This window comes from Aspergillus ochraceoroseus (genome assembly GCF_002846915.1).
Source record: "Aspergillus ochraceoroseus IBT 24754 chromosome Unknown P175scaffold_5, whole genome shotgun sequence".
Lineage (NCBI taxonomy): Eukaryota > Fungi > Ascomycota > Eurotiomycetes > Eurotiales > Aspergillaceae > Aspergillus > Aspergillus ochraceoroseus.
In genome coordinates, this window is record NW_024468480.1 from 1,131,699 (window position 1) to 1,150,815 (window position 19,117).

The 19,117-nt window shown below is 49.3% G+C and overlaps 8 protein-coding genes across 8 annotated transcripts; 5 read left to right on the forward strand and 3 right to left on the reverse strand.

The window, feature by feature from the left end:
- Positions 1-1,890: 1,890 nt before the first annotated feature.
- On the forward strand, positions 1,891-3,630 carry flbB (the record flags this gene model as incomplete). Its single annotated transcript, XM_040898477.1, has 5 exons — positions 1,891-1,969; positions 2,269-2,367; positions 2,434-2,521; positions 2,580-3,113; positions 3,168-3,630. The coding sequence occupies 5 exons, from the start codon at positions 1,891-1,893 to the stop codon at positions 3,628-3,630; spliced, it is 1,263 nt and encodes a 420-aa protein (XP_040751438.1).
- A 57-nt stretch (positions 3,631-3,687) lies between these two features.
- Positions 3,688-4,758, forward strand: P175DRAFT_0502196 (uncharacterized protein). Its single transcript, XM_040897328.1, has one exon. It carries the CDS (start codon positions 4,057-4,059, stop codon positions 4,465-4,467), a length of 411 nt encoding a protein of 136 aa, XP_040751439.1. The 5' UTR covers positions 3,688-4,056; the 3' UTR covers positions 4,468-4,758.
- On the forward strand, positions 4,711-5,707 carry P175DRAFT_0264353 (uncharacterized protein). The gene is made up of 3 exons (XM_040892734.1): positions 4,711-4,988; positions 5,075-5,137; positions 5,200-5,707. The coding sequence occupies exons 1-3, from the start codon at positions 4,809-4,811 to the stop codon at positions 5,575-5,577; spliced, it is 621 nt and encodes a 206-aa protein (XP_040751440.1). The 5' UTR covers positions 4,711-4,808; the 3' UTR covers positions 5,578-5,707.
- A 242-nt stretch (positions 5,708-5,949) lies between these two features.
- Positions 5,950-7,943, reverse strand: P175DRAFT_0502197 (eukaryotic translation initiation factor 3 subunit D). Its single transcript, XM_040897329.1, has 2 exons — positions 7,636-7,943; positions 5,950-7,570 (listed from the first exon to the last, which is right to left on the reverse strand). Exons 1-2 carry the CDS (start codon positions 7,839-7,841, stop codon positions 5,995-5,997), a joined length of 1,782 nt encoding a protein of 593 aa, XP_040751441.1. The 5' UTR covers positions 7,842-7,943; the 3' UTR covers positions 5,950-5,994.
- Positions 7,944-8,854: 911 nt separating this feature from the next.
- P175DRAFT_0460371 (putative SNF2 family helicase/ATPase) lies at positions 8,855-12,936 on the forward strand. The gene is made up of 2 exons (XM_040894723.1): positions 8,855-12,145; positions 12,241-12,936. Exons 1-2 carry the CDS (start codon positions 9,059-9,061, stop codon positions 12,643-12,645), a joined length of 3,492 nt encoding a protein of 1,163 aa, XP_040751442.1. The 5' UTR covers positions 8,855-9,058; the 3' UTR covers positions 12,646-12,936.
- A 981-nt stretch (positions 12,937-13,917) lies between these two features.
- On the forward strand, positions 13,918-16,044 carry P175DRAFT_0533024 (serine/threonine-protein kinase; the record flags this gene model as incomplete). The annotated part of the gene is made up of 8 exons (XM_040900019.1): positions 13,918-13,993; positions 14,065-14,187; positions 14,255-14,366; positions 14,436-14,640; positions 14,706-14,861; positions 14,936-15,390; positions 15,442-15,471; positions 15,522-16,044. 8 exons carry the CDS (start codon positions 13,918-13,920, stop codon positions 16,042-16,044), a joined length of 1,680 nt encoding a protein of 559 aa, XP_040751443.1.
- An 824-nt stretch (positions 16,045-16,868) lies between these two features.
- On the reverse strand, positions 16,869-17,356 carry P175DRAFT_0264671 (uncharacterized protein). The gene has a single exon (XM_040892735.1). The coding sequence runs from the start codon at positions 17,215-17,217 to the stop codon at positions 16,912-16,914; it is 306 nt and encodes a 101-aa protein (XP_040751444.1). The 5' UTR covers positions 17,218-17,356; the 3' UTR covers positions 16,869-16,911.
- Positions 17,357-17,763: 407 nt separating this feature from the next.
- Positions 17,764-18,691, reverse strand: P175DRAFT_0493845 (uncharacterized protein; the record flags this gene model as incomplete). Its single annotated transcript, XM_040895991.1, has 2 exons — positions 17,764-18,410; positions 18,463-18,691. The coding sequence occupies 2 exons, from the start codon at positions 18,689-18,691 to the stop codon at positions 17,764-17,766; spliced, it is 876 nt and encodes a 291-aa protein (XP_040751445.1).
- Positions 18,692-19,117: the final 426 nt, after the last annotated feature.

Consider the following 19,117-nt stretch of genomic DNA (forward strand, 5'->3'; position numbering starts at 1 on the left):
TCCCTTTATGCACTAGTCTGCCTGTGCCCCGTTCCCCCTTATCTTTTTGCTGGTGTAGGTACCTTAGCTTAAAGGCTAAGGGTGATCTGATTTACGAGGGCTGAATGGGTCCATGGGATACATCTGCGTGCGCGTTGTTGACAGCGGCCAAGTGGGTAGAGTCATCAAACGTTGGAGGGAGTACTCTGTATGACTCCTCTGTACTCCGGAGTACGGAAGCACTAAAGAACGCATTAACTTCTTCAGTATCTAGCACCATCTCCTAGGCCAGGGTATCCCTGGTGGACACAATGGAGGTTGGTCCCCGTTAACTGGAGAGGGAATAATGGGAGGGAAGCGACGCAGGGTGACCAGTCTGAATGGGAATACCCTCTAAATGGAAACAAGGAATGAGGCCCTGGATAGTTCACGTTACACAAGAGTTCCGTTCGCTGCATTTTATGAGACGTCGTTGTCCCAAGACGGCCACTGTTTTTGCCATCTTCAGGAGTAGGGACCGTGTTATGGAACGAAGCACCACTGGAGATAGAGAGCGACTCCCCGAGAGATGAAGATGAAGAAGAAGAAGAAGAAGAAGAAGAAGAAGTACGCGGAACGGTCTGCTATTGAATGACTGTTGATCCAGGTATAGTCCGAAGAAGTCGAACTATCTTTCAGAATGAAACTGACCATTGCACATTCTTTTCCCCGGGAGATCCCCAAGAATAATGCTAATTTTCTTTTGCCCCTGCTCGCTTCATTCCAAAAAAGCTCACAAAGAACAGCTACCCTGCACCAACCTCGTTTTCTGACAAGGTGCATGAGCGAGTTTACTTTCGCCCTCCAAACAGATGGATGCATTCTCCCCCCCCCCCCCCAAGGACCATTTACATAATTCTTGGGTGCAGGAAACAAGAAAGAGACTTGGGAAATCTTCATTCTTCCATTCTTTTCCTTTTTGAACCGAGGTGTCATCTAAAGATACACTCCCCGTCGCTCTCTACGGAGAAGCCCGGATGAGGTGCCCGAACGGCGTCCTTTGATGGCTACGTGTGGTAGCGATTCGCAGCTAATGCTCCTGTTTCTGGGGCCTGAATCATATTTTTTAGTATTTATTTTCCCGTTTTATTTGACTAGTTCCTCAGTCCTGTCATTGTTCCTTCTGTCTTTCCCCTCCAGGCTCCCCTACTCCGTACAGAGTCACAGACTAGTGGACGGAAAGAGAGGGTCCAGTCTTCCCAAGGCTTTCTCAAGTTCCCGTTCACTCAATGGTTCATCCGGACTAGCTGAAGCAGTCCGTCAAAGACTGCATAGGTCGTGCATTTGGATGTAACAGGACTGGGGCTACCTACCCGACTCTCGATCGATATAACGCGGCCTGGTCTTCCAACCGAGCCCTAGTTCTTCGTGTTAACTACTCCGTACTCCGTACTATCTACGTCTCTCAATCGTCCGGTTCCCACTTTAACCCTCTTCTCAACCCCTTCGGAAAACGACGGGTTTTTACATCCTCTTTTCACCTCCAACCATCTGGAAAAGTCGCCGCATTGAGTGCTCCTTAACGAGCTCGTGCTGCGCCTACCCTAATTCCCCTCCGTGTCTCGTTGCTTCGGGGAGGGGGAAAGACTTCCGGCGTGGCGGGTGCGTATAACTATCATAGGCCAACTGCATCGGCGCATTGACGAAAATAGAATCCATCGCCTTCGGAGACTAACAATGTTCCAGATCTCTAGATCCCCAATTGGATTTTCTTAATTATTTTTCTCTTCAAGCCTCCGTAAATTTACGATCCATTTGCGCCGCTGCGCTCGTTCGATCTCTCGGGCTTCCGCTTTGTCGCGCATTTCGCCGTCCGCCGGTCGCATTCTCCTCTAACCTTCAATTTCGTTCCTTACATTACCGCCGTCAATTATGACTTCGCTGAGCAATGGGCCGATGCCCCTGGAGCACGGCGATTTGAATCGGCAGAGTATGCAGCAGGGCTTACATGGTAAGTGCCCTGGATCTCTCGGGTCATCTTCTGCTGGGGTACCCTTTGTCTTACGATCTATATTGGAATTCGAGCGTGTATTGCGATGTCTACGGCATGGATTTTGGTATTTCTGTTGCTCTATATTCTCCGCTGGATGCTTCGTTTCAGTGGACTTGCCCAATACATAGGAGGGCTCCTTTCTGTAGTATTGGCTTTAAACCAGCGCTTGATAGATGATGATGTTCTATTCCTGGCGGATTCCGTGTTACGAATGGCTTAGTTACTCACCTTGCGATGCTAACCTGATGCCGCGGCAGGTCAACCTTCGCAGTCGAATCTGAAAGGATCGGTAGGAGGCTCGATAGGTACGGAATTTTTCAAGCTTTTCGGGGGAGGACAGAAAAACGTCACTCGAGGTACGATAGATAGATAGACTTGCGCTTCCCTGCCATTGGGGATTCGACCGCAATCTAACTTGTTAGATGGACAACCCGCCAAACGGAGAGGCCCTAAGCCAGATAGCAGGCCTGCTCTTACAAGACGGCAAGAGTTGAACCGACAGGCGCAGAGGTGGGGTTAAATTTGCGTTGTCCATGTCTTGATCGAAGCTCATCTCTTTTATGTACAGAACTCATCGCGAGCGAAAGGAGCAGTACATGCGGGCTTTGGAAACAGAGGTATCACGATTGCGAGAGGCTTACACACAAGAGATTTCGGCTGCGAACCTTGCCGTTCACCAACACCGAGAAATGATCGCTTCTCTTACCGACGAGAACAGCTTGCTAAAGGAGGTTCTGGCCGCACACAATATCGATTACGGGGCCGAATTAGAACGCCGTAAAGCAGAGCGTCCAACCCCGAGATTTCAGTCAAGCCCGTTCGCCGCTGGCGGCAGCGTGGGATCGCAGACTGCAGGTGTTCCATCATCGAGTGGCAATACTTATTATACCACACCACCAACTACGGTCTCGGCCGAACTAAGTCCTCGCCTTAACGGCGTGGATCAGGCTGATTTCTCACCTACCCAGGAGCTGGGTTCGAGTAACCAGGCCATTCCCATTGTGCCGTGTGATGCCCTGGCTGTTATTGACCGTCGTCCGCCTGTTCAAGGAGGGGGGATATTTGAAGATGACCCTCAACTTCAGATAGACTTTATATTAACGTAAAATGCCCCCACTCCTTTCTTTGCGCTTCGGATGGTACTAATGGAAACTAGACTGGAATCTCCCTGTCGAGACCACACGGATTATCTCTGCCGACGATCGATCACTGAAGCTGAAGACGAGGATATGCCGTTTTCCGGGCACGCGCTGATGGCCACCTGCCCACCCCCCAGTTATATTGCCGCTACCACAGATGAGCAAGTGTACCCACACAAAACTTACGATCTCCCACACGCCAACTTGACGACCCTCCTGAACCTCAGCCGGCAGCTGGTGAGTGAAGGGCAAATCACACCGATCATGGCACTGCAAGCGCTGAAAGGCCACCAGGTGTACCGGAAATTGACCCGAGATGATGTGAAGCTGATTATGGAAACGCTCGAGACCAAAGTCCGATGCTATGGATTTGGGGCTGTGATGGAGGATTTCGAGCTGATGGACTGCTTTAGCAGTGTACTTGGGTCCAAGATTGATCGAGGATTTTCCCAAGCGGCCGACGAAATGTTGTATTCATGACCTAATGTTTCTTCTTCTTCTTCTTCTTCTTCTTCTTCTTCTCTTCGTTTCTGTTTGACCTCGGGAGAGGTGTAAATAGAAGCTCCATGAACATGTATTAATTTTTCTTTCCATCTTCTCTATTACAGGTCGGCGTGCCAGGTTCCTTATTTTTTACTACCACTACTTTGTTTCTCTTCTTTCTCTTCTCTTCTTTTATCTTTCATGGTTTCATTTATGCAGCATAATATCCCCCCTATCCCCGGTGAAGCACGGTGTTGATATACCACAAGTACAGTTTATAAAACAGGTAGCTAGATGCCTGTTCATTAATAAGACAACCCATCCTTTATTCACATTATTATCATTTATCATCATTATGAGACATATAAGACACAACTGTTTTAAGAGAAAAAGGAGAAAGAGTAGTAAGTAATAGATAGTACTATGAAGGCCGTTGACCCTCCCTCTCCTCCAATTCCTTCGCATAAGTCACAATCTCCCCCATGGGATCGTGATTTCGAATTCTCGCGAGAATCTGCTGCGTTACATCCACTGAGCCTCGGCTCAGCGCCGTATATAACGCTTCCAGCACCGCGAGGTCATCGTCTCCAGCATGGGCCAGATACTCGTTATATGCCTGGCGCCCTCGCGATTGCGCTCGCGATTGCCGCTCCGACCCCGACCCCGACTCCGGCTGCGGTACATTTATCTGAGGCTGAGCTTGCCCGGGTGTCACCTGCCCCTGTAACCGACTCCGAGTTTCCCTCAGTTCGGAAATCAGATTTGCGAGGCCGATTGCCTGGCGGTCTTCGGTGGTGGTGGCGTATGTGCATTCGGATGTTGTTCCTCGGGTGATGCAGCTGCTGCAGGGGGAGGCGCGGTCGCACTATTTTTTTTTTTTTTTTTTAATTTAATTTAATTTAAAGAAATCAATGTAAATGTGTAGGTATGGGGGATGGGGATAGGGATAGGGATAGGGATGAACTGGGGTATTGTTGGTGGTGAAGGTGCGAAAAAGCAGAGAAGAGAAGGGAAAAGGTACTTTGACTTTCCGCGCACGACAGGCAGAGCACGAGGTAATAGGTCTTGGTTTTGGTCTTGTCTCGGTGCTCATTTTTGTAGTTGGATTGGGTTGATTTGATCTGATCTGAAAGGGCTTGGAATTGGAGGATCCTCTGCGATATAAAAAGTGGAAAATGATAAGTTGGCCTGACCGCCTTTCATACATACATAGTTGTTATACTCCTCCTTCTTCTTCACAACCACCCTTCTTCCCTTCATATGGCATTTCGACCAACTTTCGCCATCATGCAGTCTTATTTATGGTCCTTGCGGTAGTACATGCGAGCCCGAGCCCTTGGAGAAGCTCGCAGAAAGTATTGAACTCCAACCATCCAGCTGTCTCCGAAGCTTAGCTACAGCAGAGATTCCGTGACTAACTATCAAACTGCACCCGACAAAGACAGGACGCGCGAAGAGTTTCTTCTTCTTTCAGATATCCCATCCGATGAAGGCTCGAAATTCAGTAATGACAGACAGCCTTCGAAACAAGCAAATTTACACCCGTTTCTCCTAACTATAATACAGCAACGCAAACTCTTCTTGTCAAAACAAAATCATGCATGGTCAAAGAACACGAGTATGCATCACGAGCGTTGCAAAATTACCATCTATGAGGAAGTTGCTGCAATGCAATTACAAGATGAAATCCGCTCTCTTGGTAGTTCAACCGTACAGATTGGGAACTGGATAAAAGAAGCAGATGAATCCTGGGCACCCCCCCCCCCCGCCCCCCCCCTTCTGCCCGGAATACAATCACAGCTCTCCTGGAGGGTTGGGTTATGGGAATCAGCTTCGAGACTTGCGCTTGACGCCAGGGGATGGTTGGAAACAAGTGGCCTGCACTTTTTAACTGTTTGCCGGGATCTTCCACAGTGGCGGTCCTCTGTTGAAACTCGAGCATGAGCTTCTTGCAGTAGTACAATCAGTATAACTTGGCAAAATAATACAGCTAATGTCTCAGTAGATAACCCTTTAGGAAATTCACCGGCCGGAATATAATCCAAGTAATCCATTAGAGAGAGAGATCTGTTCGTCCGTTGCCCGAAGGTTCGGAGTCTCGCACAGAACATCTGGAGCTTGCAGGGTTTCATTTAGTGAGGCCTAATCTAAGGTTTACGGTAGGTACTAGTTATTATCTGCGAGATACTATACTCAGGTTAAAGGGGAAAAAAAAAAAAAAAAAAAAAAAAAAAAAAGCTTTCGGAAATTACGAGATGTTCAGTGACCCAATAATCATCAGTCATTCATGAGTCTAAACTTTTGAAATATTCACAGACTAGAACATGTCATCATCTCATCTGCACAAAGTGATTAAGAAATTTATGCCTCCTCCTCTTCCTCGCCCTCCTCGCCCTTCTCCTCCTGCTCATCAGCACCAGCAATATCCTCCTCGTCATCCTCCTCGAAGGTGTTTGCGGGCACACTGTACAGGCGGAGGACAGGACGGTTGGGGTCCTTGACCAGGATGTACTTGCTGATCTTGTCTGCCTCCTCATCCGCATCCAAGGCACGGATGCGGTCAACAATGGTGCGCACAATACCCCATCCGTTGCCCAGGTTCAGGTTCATCTGAGCAGCGAACTCACGGGGCTTGTAGCCAACAACACCGAGGACGACGTGCGCAGAGGAGGAGCGGGGATTGGCACGAGACACGAAACCAAGCTTCATGGCGTCGGCCTTGGCGAGGATGGCCTGTGTTGTCCAGCGCGCAAGCTTACAGCTGTTGTTCTTCATCTCGGTGGCGACCACCGCACCACGCTGGGACCACAGCTTGCTGCGCCAGTCCAGGGAGCCACCGGCGCCTTGGGCCTTGCTGTCGAACTCGTTCAGGGCCTTGACGATCAACTGCTGGTCGTCGCCGCTGACGGGGTTCTTCACGAGAGCGTCGATTTCAGTACGGACGATCAGGTTGAGAGGCTCCTCGTCGCGCTCGAGAGAGAGGTCGAAGCGGCGATACTTGTAGCCCTTGGAGGCAAGAGACTCGGTCTCCTCGTCGGCGTTGTAGAAGGGGTTGGGGTGGCTCAGTTCCACCTTGGAGTTCTCAGACTCGACCACCGTCTGCAGAGCGAAGTTGTGGTTGATGAAGGTGGCTTCCATGGCAAGGGCGCTGGGAGTGTTGAGGGACTCTTGCTTGTTAGAAGAATCCGCGAGCTCGAGAGGAGCATCAGCAGCATTCTCGTTGACGGTCACCAGATCCAGAGAGGCAGACTCGCGCTTATCGAAATAGATCTTGTTGCCCTGGTGGACGATGACAATATCCCAAGAGTAAACACTGCGAGGGGCGCACATAAGCATGGAGAGGATGTCCGAGGTAGCGAAAACGGTAGCCTCGTTCTTCTCCGCCAGTTCCTGAATGACAGGATCCTGAGTAGTGGTGACATTGTATGCAGCTCGGTCGAGGGATTGCAGACGGCGCTCGGCGTTCTTGACGGGGGCCTTGTCGTAGGTACGATCATAGTAGTAAAGGAAACCGTAGGAGTCGATATCCTCACCCTCGGGGGCTTCCAGGTTCAGCTTGGACAGACGGTTGAAATCAACCTCCTCCAGCATAGTCCAGTCGGGGCGGACAGTGACAGAGGGCTCGCGGGTGCGCTGGGGCTTGTCATAATCCTTCCACCCGAAGCGACGTCCACGGTTGCCGCGAGCACCGCGGTTGTCATAGTAGCGGTCACCACCCTGGCCACGGCCAGCACCAACACGCTGGAAGCCAGCACGGCCACCTCTCTGTCCTGCGCCGCCACGCTGGCCACGACCACGGAAGACGGTGCCACCGCCACGGCCAAAGGTACGCTTAGCGGAGGTGCGAGTGTTGTCGACGACGGAGAATGAGGATTCATCTTCGGCGGCCTGAACGGCGAACAAGCTAGAGGCACCAGCTCCGTACACTTGTTGGTCTGGATCAAAATAGCTCGTTAGCAGCACGTTCCGCAGGATTGTGTCTCTTTTTCATCTCGCGTACCTCTGTAGTTGCGGTTGTAGGCCTGACGACCACCACGGTCGCGGTCCTTAGAGTCAGCAGTCCAGTCTGCCATGCGGCCCAGCTTGTCACCCTTGGAGAAAGGGGCATATGGGACACCGTTCAACATGTTATCAGCGGAGGACGAGGGGCCCCAGGTGTCCTCGGCGGGGAGGGCCGCCACGATGTCGGCGATGGAAATTGGAGCCATAATGAATTCCAACCTTCTCTCTAAAACGAGTTCCCGAGGGAGAAAAAGAATAAAAGACCCCTATAAATTCGGGGAGGCCCAGGAAATCGGGAGTCGGGGCAGTTCGTTTGGCGGAGGGATATTGAGAGATTCCAAAAGATGAAGTTTTTGTGTCGCGAGTGTGACGGTGGCTGGTGGGCTTGGCATCCGCCACAGGCACTGCTGCACCGCCACACTTCTCCATTTCAAGCCATTCAACTTTGACCTCGCAAACTGCAACTGTTGAACGAGGTTCACTATCAAAATCCAAATTGGACTGCAAAAACCTGCCTGCGCGATATATCTATAGGTACCTATTACGATCTACCCCGCAGTTTATGTGTCTGGGTTGGAAAATGAAGAATGCTTGACTGACTGGTCAAATAACCCAGATTGAATCCCTACCCTTGACTTGAATTACGTCCTGATCTTGGAATACTATTTGGATGGTTTTCAACCGGTTCAGATATAGAATCATAACTGGGTCGTCAGCTCTTTTCATTCTACAAGTAGGGAGGTAGATCAGCTAAGTCATTCAGAATGGCTCTGTCGTGCGTGGCCGTTGGTCATGGGCATCGGAATTGAACATACATAGAGAGCGGGAAATCTCTCTGAAATAAGTCCAATATCATCGGTACCATACTCCGTAGTAAGACCTTGAATATAAGCAAACGATGAGATTTTATCACTTCAAACATTGGCAATGCTAAACCAGAAGTTGCGCTGTAGTTTGGATGGCTATTCTTTTACTAGTATACCTGCACATTTCGAGAAATGTCTTATCTTTTGTGAAATGATATGCCTTAGATACTCCAGATATATATTTTCTATTTATAGCGATTGTATATTGTTGTTATTCCCCAGTTGAATGTTCTGCTCTATAGCGTTGTGGGCTGTTGACCCCTCCCGCGTCCGTTGCTGGGGCACCGATAAAGTGGGCGCGGGTCGATTTGTTTAAAAAGTGGCGGTCCAACTGGATCACACTCGCTCCTCCACTGCTCACTACCCCTCGAATACTATTTCGACATTGACTGACAATCATCCCGCCAATGCAGATGAATAAGAGACGTCGCACACCGACTTTATGAGCCGCAACGATCGTCCAAATCCGCTCTCTTAGTTACAACGCCCTAACACAAGAAACCCAGGAACCCTGAACGTGCACATATCATCGAAGAAAGAAACCGTGATTTGACAAAATGGCGCGAGAAAGCAACGCTCCAACGGATCCTACTACCCCGGGAAAACCAACGGAGCAACAGCAAACCCGTCCTCTATCTCAGCATCCAGAGTTCGGCAAACCCTCGCCAATCCGGCCAAGTTACTCCCAGAACTACCAGTCTAACAGTAATCCCTTCAATATTCCGAAGGCAAACCGGCCTCGACCAGAACATCATCGCTCACAGCAATATAAGCAGCACCAACAGCAACAGCCACGGCCTCAGAGTAATGCCCCGCAGTCGAACTATCGACCAAACCTCCCTCCAGTCGTTGCCGCAACCCCGCAACGACGCGAGCCCTTCGACCCCTTCAAGCCCGTCCGACCCTCCGCGTACAACAACTACCGCCACTCACGCCCTGTCGACGACGATGTCGTTGAGATCCGCCGCCCCGAAAACATCACTTTCAATACCCCGCGAGCCCCGAAGACTTTCTACGGCTCTAAGGCTTCTCCTATCAAGATGACCACGGGAGCAAAAAATCTGCAGAATTTCGTCGATCTAACGAAAGCTGGTGGCTTCTCACCTGCTCCGTCTCGTAATACGGGCTTTGGCTCTATTAGCGGGAGTGACTATGTGGATACGGCCAAGGCGAATGAAAATATTAAAGCCTTGCTAGAGGGGGCATTTGAGGATGAAGATGAAAAACAACAGAAGACCAAGGGAAAGAAAAAGGATAAAAAGAAGAAGTCGAAGAATAAGGGCGATGAGACTCAAAGTGAGCCTCCTAGCGAGGCCCAGAGCCAGCTGAAGGAGAAAGAGAGTTTAGACATTGATGACCTGGCGGCTCAACTGCAGGGTGTGAGCGTTCATGACTCGAAAGCTGATGGGGAAAAGGACGCAAATGAAATGGAAAGCATCAAAAATACACCAAAGGAACGCACTGCAGATCCTTTGAAAGAAAATGACGATGACGACGAGGAGGATACTGTCGATACTGAATTAGAAAGCGTTGAAAATAAAGAGGAGGAGGAAGAAGAAGAAGAGGAGGAGGAGGAGGAGGATGGCACGGTTGAAGGCTTGAAAGTCAAACTGCTCCCTCACCAACGCCAGGGCGTCAACTGGATGTGCGAAAAAGAAATAGGCCCCCGAAATGCTAAAGGAGAAGCCAAGGGAGTACTTCCCAAGGGTGGAATTCTCGCAGACGATATGGGTTTAGGAAAGACTGTCCAGGCAATCGCTTTGATGCTTTCCAATCCCAAGCCAGCAAATGGATATACTCGACAACCTAAATCTGAGGACGAAGATAACTCTGACAGCAGCGATGGCGAAGAAACCGAGCCCCAAAAGCTTCCACCAGGTGTGAGCCAATCTACCTTGGTCGTTGCTCCCCTAGCACTGATTAAACAGTGGGAGTCGGAGATTCAAGATAAAGTTGAGAAATCTCGAAAATTCCGAGTTTTGGTTTACCACGGCAATGCGCGGGCCAAATCGACAGACAGCCTAGAGGACTACGACGTGGTTATTACCACTTTCGGAACACTGACCTCTGAGCACGGTGCAACTAATAAGAATGGTAAAAAGTCGGGGATCTTCTCCGTATACTGGTATCGTATCATCCTGGACGAAGCCCACACTATCAAGAATCGAAACGCGAAGGCTACACAAGCGACATATGCGCTTGATTCGGAATACCGGTGGTGTCTTTCAGGCACCCCGATGCAGAACAATCTCGATGAACTTCAGAGTCTGATTAGATTCCTACGAATTAAGCCATACAACGATCTAGCAGCATGGAAGGATCAGATTACACGGCCATTGGCCAACGGACGTGGAGGACTGGCAATTGAACGACTGCAAGTCGTTCTCAAAGCTTTCATGAAGCGACGAACGAAGGATGTGCTGAGGCTCAATTCTAACCTCAAACCGGGGGAGAAAGAGGGCAAAGGAGGACCGAAGAAATCTTCTGGGTTCCAAATCACCAAGCGTGAAGTGATCAAGGTAGCAGTGGATTTCATGCCAGGCGAGATGAACTTTTACAAACGACTTGAGCAGCGAACAGAGAATAGTCTCGAGAAGATGATGGGTGACTCCAAGATCGACTACGCAGGGGCCTTGGTTTTGCTTTTGCGTCTTCGACAGTCTTGCAATCACCCAGATCTCGTGAAAAGTGATCTTGCAAAGGACAAGGATATCCTGCTGCAGAGCGGGAATACTGACAGTCAATCCTCATCTGGGAAGCAGAATGACTTGGATGCAATGGCAGACCTGTTTGGCGCACTGAGTGTTGTATCTAAGAAATGTGATATCTGCCAAATGGAGCTGAGTAAAGCTGAGGCAGCAGGCGGTGCAAGCAGGTGCAACGAGTGCGAAAATGACTTTGGTTTTACTGCTGACGGGGGCAAAGGGAAGAAGACGACTAAGAAGAAGGGGAACTCTAAGGAATGCATTGATCTAGCGGAGTCCCCATCTAATCGTCGCTCTAAAGCGCAGATTGCCCGTGCCCGCAGAAACAGAAAGGTCGTACTGGATAGCGATGATGAGGAAGAAGAGGAGGAGGAGGAGGAGGAGGAGGAGGAGGAGGAGGACGGTGAATGGATTGTTCCTGAAGACAAACGTACATCCCTCACTCTTGGAAAGGCTGGAGGGTCCGAGGACGAGGATGCAGAGGGAGGTGGTGAATGGATTGGATCCGAGGACTCGGAAACTGATGATGAGCCCGAGTCGCCGAGCCACAGAGCTACTAGAAAGAGTTCCTCAGGGGAGGATGACTCCGAAGACGATATCTACCTGAATCCCGGGGACGATGCTAACCAGGTCCTGCCATCAACGAAGATCCGTCACTTGATGAAGATCCTGCGTCGCGAGGCACCTGATTACAAGTTTATCGTGTTTTCCGTCTTCACCTCAATGCTGGACAAGGTTGAACCATTCCTAAAGCGCGCAGGGATTGGGTTTGCACGATATGATGGAAGTATGCGGAACGACCTCCGTGAGGCCAGTCTTAACCAACTCCGAAACAACCAGGCCACGCGGGTCTTGCTATGCAGTTTACGAGCTGGCGCATTGGGGCTAAATCTGACTGCAGCAAGCCGCGTGGTCATTCTCGAACCATTCTGGAATCCTGTAAGCTGACTGTTTTCCTATTCCCCCCCCCCCCCCCCTTCGTATTGGGTTTTGTGCAGCGACTAATTGTTTGTTTGTTTGTTTGTCCTGGTTAGTTTGTGGAGGAGCAAGCCATTGACCGGGTCCACCGCCTCAACCAGACGCTGGATGTTAAGATCTACAAGATGATTATCAAGGGTACCGTCGAAGAGCGGATTCTGTCTCTCCAGGATCGGAAACGGGAGTTGGCGAATGTCACCATTGAGGGTAAGACGGGTGCTGCCAAACTTACCATGCAGGACATGATGGCCCTCTTTGGCAAGGATGCCGAGCTCCGGTATACGGATGAGCGAGGCAGCGTTGAGCTTGCGCAGAAGGGACGGCTCCTAGAGCCTAGAAGCGAGACGGCCAGCAGCCAGGCCAGCACAGAGGCTAACTGGGACAGCTCTCGCGATCGCAACCGGAAGTTAGAGAAACGGACGCTCGGAACCGAAGATTCCGTGTATGGAAGACGGTGGTAAGCAGGGGTTGATGGCTCGTGAGATATGTCTCATCTCATGTTTTCCCAAGGGGTCTCAGGTTTAGAGACCTGCTTTCATTATTTTTTTTTTATGCAAGATGGTGGAGATTTGGACCGATACATATACTACATACATGCCTGCTTGATGATAGGGATATTTTTACGTCTGGGCGTTGGAGCAGGTCAGGTCAATGATTAGAATCTACCATTAATAGATTGTTGCTATATAAGCCTATCTAAGCTCTGGGGCAGAAAAAACAGGAGTTTCAACCAAATATACAGAGTATTGTACAGGTCATATTTATGAATTTGAGTATTCTTTATATCCTGTTTAGAAATGAGATACATCACCTTCTCCTCCCTATAAAGGAGGGGAATTAATTTCTTTAGGGTTTTGCAGAATCACTGGCAGAATAGGAGATGAAACACTGCTAACTAAGAATTGGACGATCTTCTTCCCTAGTGATATTCTATTATTATTAAATATATTATTCTCTTATGAGATTACCCTATATTACTTTACTGGAAAACGTGGCAGCCACGAGTTCTTTGTACTCTGTATTACTAGTGATATAGTCTCAGAGGTTTCCAGTAGAGATATAGAGATATTATGATAATCATCATCTATCCCCTATAGTTTCTCGACATTCAAAGTAGATAGAAAGTTCTTGACAAGAGGGAAAAGAACAGCTCCTGACAAAGTTCCAAACTAGTTGGTTAACTAACTGCTAACGAAGTACTTTAACTCTTCACTTGTTCACCTAGGGGGTTCCTCTCTTTTCATCATCTCCATTTACAACTTTCCCGACCGTCGACTCAACTCCCCCAGCTCTTCTACTCCTCATCTGCCAATTAGGAGAATTTGATACTTCTCCGTTCGATCGGTGCGAATGCAGTCAACCGTCCCGGCACGCGAGACTGACTTTTGCCGTGTTCTGCTTTAGGTCTGCATCACCGGCATTTGCCCCTATAAACCTCCACCAGCGCCATCACTAGCGCTGCCGCCGCTCTTCTTCTTCTTCTTCTTCTTCTTCTTCTTCTTCTTCTTCTTGTGACGTCTACGAATTTTCCCCGTTTCACCCCCCAATCAACACCCTTCTACTCCTCCTCCTTTCTTGATTTCTCTCTCTCTCTCTCTCTCTCTCTCTCTCGATCCCGGCTTGCGATCCACCGAACCGCTCGCTTCCATAGCTCCGCTCTCGTGTCGAATGGAATGTTGTCGACGGTGACGCAGAAGAAGGATCTCAGCGTCTGTTGTTACACCGCTCTGTAAATGGGGAATTCACAAGGGAGACAGGTGGCCTCCTCCGATGAGGGTGCGTACAACATCTTGGATTTTGGACCCAACCGTGCCATTGCGCCCAGGCCCTCGTGCTCATCGGTTGGGAAAGTGAGCTTAAGTCGCTGACCATTGGGGTAGTGAACCTGAACCAGTTCCGACTCCTTCGGGTGGTCGGAAAGGGTGCTTTTGGCAAAGTCCGTATCGTCGAGAAGAAGGATACCGGCCTAACATTTGCCTTGAAATATATCCGTAAAGAAGAGAGTAAGTTTTTACTTGGTTTCTCCCGCCCGCTGTCTTCACACACTCACTAACTGGGCTCGTGCTACAGTGGTTCGCTCTGAAAGTGTACGCAACATCATTCGTGAACGTCGGATGCTTGAGCACCTCAACCATGCCTTCCTTTGCAATTTGCGATACAGTTTCCAAGATATTGAATATATGTGCGTTCACCCAGCCACAGTTCCCACCCTCCACTTTCAACTCGGAGGATTATACTGACTCGGGACAAGTTATATCGTGGTGGATTTGATGAATGGCGGTGACTTACGCTTCCATATCTCCCGGAAGTGCTTTACAGAAGAAGCAGTAAGGTTCTGGCTGGCTGAACTTGGCTGTGCGTTGAGATACATCCACTCGCAAGGTATTATCCATCGCGACGTCAAGCCAGACAACGTGCTATTAGACTCAGAGGGTCACGTTCATTTGGCCGATTTTGTATGTTCCTTTTCTCCGAACTCACCTAGCCTAGTAATTCGCGCTGACCTTGAATTTTTGCCTAGAATGTGGCTTCAGATTTCCGACCTGGCAAGCCTCTCACGAGTAAGTCTGGAACGCTGGCTTATCTAGCTCCCGAGGTGTACGAGGGAGGAGGTTACTACTGCGAAGTCGACTGGTGGTCACTGGGTGTTACTTTTTACGAGTGTATATATAACAAGGTGTGTACTTTTTTTTTTTTTTTTTTTTTTTTTGCTTTGCGTTCGATGGCTTCGATGGAGTTAATTCTTTATAGCGACCGTTTGACGGTCGGAGCCAGGACGTCCTCAGCGAAAACATCCGAAAAGCGCAACCAAAATACTTTGTCACGAACCCCGCTGTTTCTGTTCCCTGTTTGCGGGCTATGGCAGCACTCATGGAAAGGGACCGGAGTAGACGAATCGGCGCCATCAGCTTTGAGAGTTTCACCGATCATGAATTCTTCGCAGAGATCGACTTTGTGGCACTGGAGCGGAAAGAAGTGCCACCCGTTTTCCGCCCCTCTAGCGACAAGACCAACTTTGACGCAACCTACGATTTGGAGGAGCTTCTGCTGGAAGAAGCGCCGCTCGAAGCCAGAGCCCGTAGGCAAAAGCCGAGGGCGGAGTTGCGGGAGGATGCGACAGCAAAGGAGATCCGGGAGGACGAGCTTCACCGCCTGATTGAAACCTTGTTCGAGCCGTTTGACTATACGATCGTCAATTATAGAGGGTATGTGCCCCTCCAGAATGATTCCGGATAGATTTACTGACCGCCAAAAAGGAATGCTGCGGAAGCAATTGCGGCCTCAAAGTGCGTGCTGCCTCTCGGGATCTGATGGATTTGTCGCTGACTGTTTCCAGAAACCCAGAAGACTGTCTCCCTCTTACGGTGAATTCGACACATTCACGACACTATTCCCAGCCGGACTCTGCGCGAGACTCGCCTGTGCGTACCGATCCTTCGGTTTCTCACCTGCCCCAGCCGGACAACCAACCCTCTATCGGTGAAGCCTTAGAACCTCAACACTCTGGAACAACCCAACCACCGGCGCCCACATCGCAACCGCCTCCCCCCCCCCCTCCTGCTCCTAATTTCCATCGTCCTTTCGTTGCCCCACCGCCTATTCGCCCACGACCAACGGCACGCAAGGCAAGCAAAGGTGGCGGTGTACAGATGGTATTGGAAGAGGCGGGAAGCTGGAGCGAGCTCGCAGATCAAAGCTCGACTATTCCTGCGGAAGGTTTCGATGCCGTGAGCAAAGGAAAGCCTCAAAATAGCGGCATGCTTGCGTTTTTGAGTCGCAAGAAGGGACGTGACAGGAGCCCCAAACCCCAGGAACCTGGTGTGCTTGGAAAAGAGGGTGCCCGACAAATTATCAGCTGAAGAATTTACGACATGAACACTCCCACTGGGTTCTGCCGTGCTAGGAGCTAGATTGCAGTTATGATCGGGCCATCGATATGGTGAATAATGATGGTTGCATTAACTAACTAATGCAAGCACTGTACGCATCGGTTCTAGTGCCCATTTCCCGCTTGCAATGCTATGCTCTTGATGCTTCGAGCCCCAAGTTGCCTAGCCCTGCCTAGCTCCTGCAACCTTACTACGATATTCAATGTCTGATTTGGTACCCCTCGACCTCGACTCCGGTTACTGTGACGATTCGGTGCTTTGGCAATAGAGCCTTGACGGTCCGTTTTGCGTCTGCTTCGGATTAGCAGACACGGAGCAATAAATAAAATTCCTAATTTTGATTGATACTCGATTCCCTGGATTCAGCGCTAATGGATTTTTCGTCCTTTTGTCGTTCATCTCCTTCCATGCTCGTCTCTGTTTGATTCAACTGGGGTGACTCCGGAGTTAAACAGAACGGGTGGCTGACATATGATCCTCTCACATAACTACATAAATAATCTCATCTATCTGGCATATTGATGTTCTTTCAGGTGTATTGTACCCATATTCTTTTCCTTCCTCTCCCATTATATCTCTACTTTGGTCCTTCGTTTACTTTGTGTCATGTTGTTGTTGCTGTTGTCATGCTGGGTTTCGAGTGGTGTTTGCATATCCCCCCCTCCCCCCGGTCATTGATATTTTGCACGGTATGCGTCTTATGGCTCCGCAGTCGAGGCTGCGATTATACTCTCTTTATTCCTGGCTTGTAACTGTAATTAATGATGCCTGTCTATAGATCGAGTGAATAGGATTTGCATTGCAGACCGCCAAGAAAGTACCTACTACCTATCCTTCTTACTGGTCTAGATAGATAATCTCAACAGGAATAATTTCACAACAAGGTGACAACATGTCATTCCAATTGGACTTGCTTGCTTGCTTTCTTTCTTTCTTTCTTTTTGCTTGCTGGGGACTCGAGATTTTTCTAGAAGCCGCTGAAAATCTGTGTCCATCCATCCATCCATCCATCCATCCATCCATCCATATATGTATGTATGTATGTATGTATGTATGCACATGTAGGTAGATATGCACATAGTATAGTATAGTATAGTATAGTATAGTATATAACTGCCCCTGCAGTTGGATTTCTAGAACCATGCAAAGAATCTATCTAGGTAGGGTGTCCGGTTTTCCAGTACATATGCGCGTTTAGAGAGGGGGATACTCCATAAAGATATACGGTGTCAATAGGTAAGTTACCTAGCTAGGTATATGCTCCGGATATCAAGAGTTACTTACTTACCCCCGAGTCCGTGGGTACGGAGTATGGAATGGAAAACTAATATACTCAGTCAGGCAGTCAAGAAAAGCTCGATAAAATAAATATACTATGTGGAAGTGTACCAACTCGTCAAGGGAGTATACTGGGTAGTAAGTAAACTTGAAGAGAAGAGCAGAGAAGAGAAGAAACAGAAATAGAATGTGTGTATATATATTGTACATTAGCATCGTTTTCATCCTTCTATTTTGTTTTGTTTTATTTTTTTTTTCGTCCCCCACTAACCCTTAAAACTAATTAGCATAGCATTCATCCCAACGGTATGGGATTAGCTAGGTATCAAGAAACATTAACATTGCAATAGGACTTAAAAAACTCGATATTATCCCTTTAGATAAACGGAGAATGAACGGGGAAAGTCTTCTTCAACCACTTAGTTCCTGAATCGGATGATGATGCAACATTGATGGCGTCTCCGTTGAATTCGTCACCATCGTATGCGCATGCGACGATTGCCCATCCGCCTCCTGCGACACAGGCGCCGAATAAAACCCGCCGCCACCAAGCTTAAATGGCGACGGGTTGTTCATATCTGCTACGGGCGGCGGGAACGGACCGTTGCCTCCTTGCTGGGCGAGTTGCTGCTCGCGCTGCCAGGCTTCGGATCGCGAGCGGCGATGGAAGTAGAATATTGCGACAGCGCCAAGGGCCAGGAAGGGGATTCCGAGGCCGAGACCGACGCCGAGACCAACTTTGGCGCCGCTGGAAAGGCCGTTGGAATCAGTGGCGACGGTTGAGGAGTTGGAGGAGTCAGAGTTGGGGGTTGTTGTTGTGGAAGAAGTTGAGGAGCCAGTAGGTGTGGTGGTCGTGGTGGTTGTGGTGGTCGTGGTAGTCGTGGTAGTGGAAGAGTCTGTGGCGTTGATTTTGAAGTAGGAGCTGGAAAAGAAGCGTTCCCCGCCTTCATTGGCCCAGTTTTCATTCCATAAGGTGAGGAAGAAGACATCGTTCCAGGTGAGGTTGACCGAGGGAGACATGTTGTATGAGAGTGAGCTCGCGGGGTTCTCAACAAAATCTGATGGATTATTAGCGCGGCGACTTCTTGCGATACAGAGAGATTGACTCACCCATGAGACGAATGTACGAGGAGTTTTCATTTTGGTAGAGGAGCAGACTGATGATTGTCCAATTGGTATTCCAGGTGAAGAGTGTCGTGTCCCCCTCCCGATAGACTGGGTATTCTGATGTTTCGTTGCCGCTGGAGAGTTGGTCGGCCTGGGACCCTGGGCTGATGAAGAAATTCGTATCAGCCGCCCACGAAAGACCCAGAAGAGGGAGCCAGAGTAGAGATTTCATGACTGTCCGTGACTCTGTGTATATATGCGGCTCTGTCTGATTAATTTATGTGCGTATGTTAACTCTGAAGAATCCGAGCTGGAGGGTTGACGATGAGGAGGCGTCGTCGAACTCACGCACCATCCCTCAAGACACTCGAGTCGAAAACCCAGGGGGAAAAAAAGGCCCCCAACCCGATTTAACTGGGCCTTCTTCCCCTGTTATTATAGACTTTTTTTTTTGCCTTTCTGCGGGCTTCCTGTAACCAGCGCGAAAGGGCAGTCTACACTAAGAGAGAATGGGATTAGTATATGTTTGATTTTGGGTATGACAGGGGATAGAATAGGTAGGCTGATGAGAAGGGGTAAGATCCCCCGTCTGACATGAGTTATTACGCCTCGTTGGGATTGCCATTTTACAATGGCATCGACAGCACAGGTTATTGAT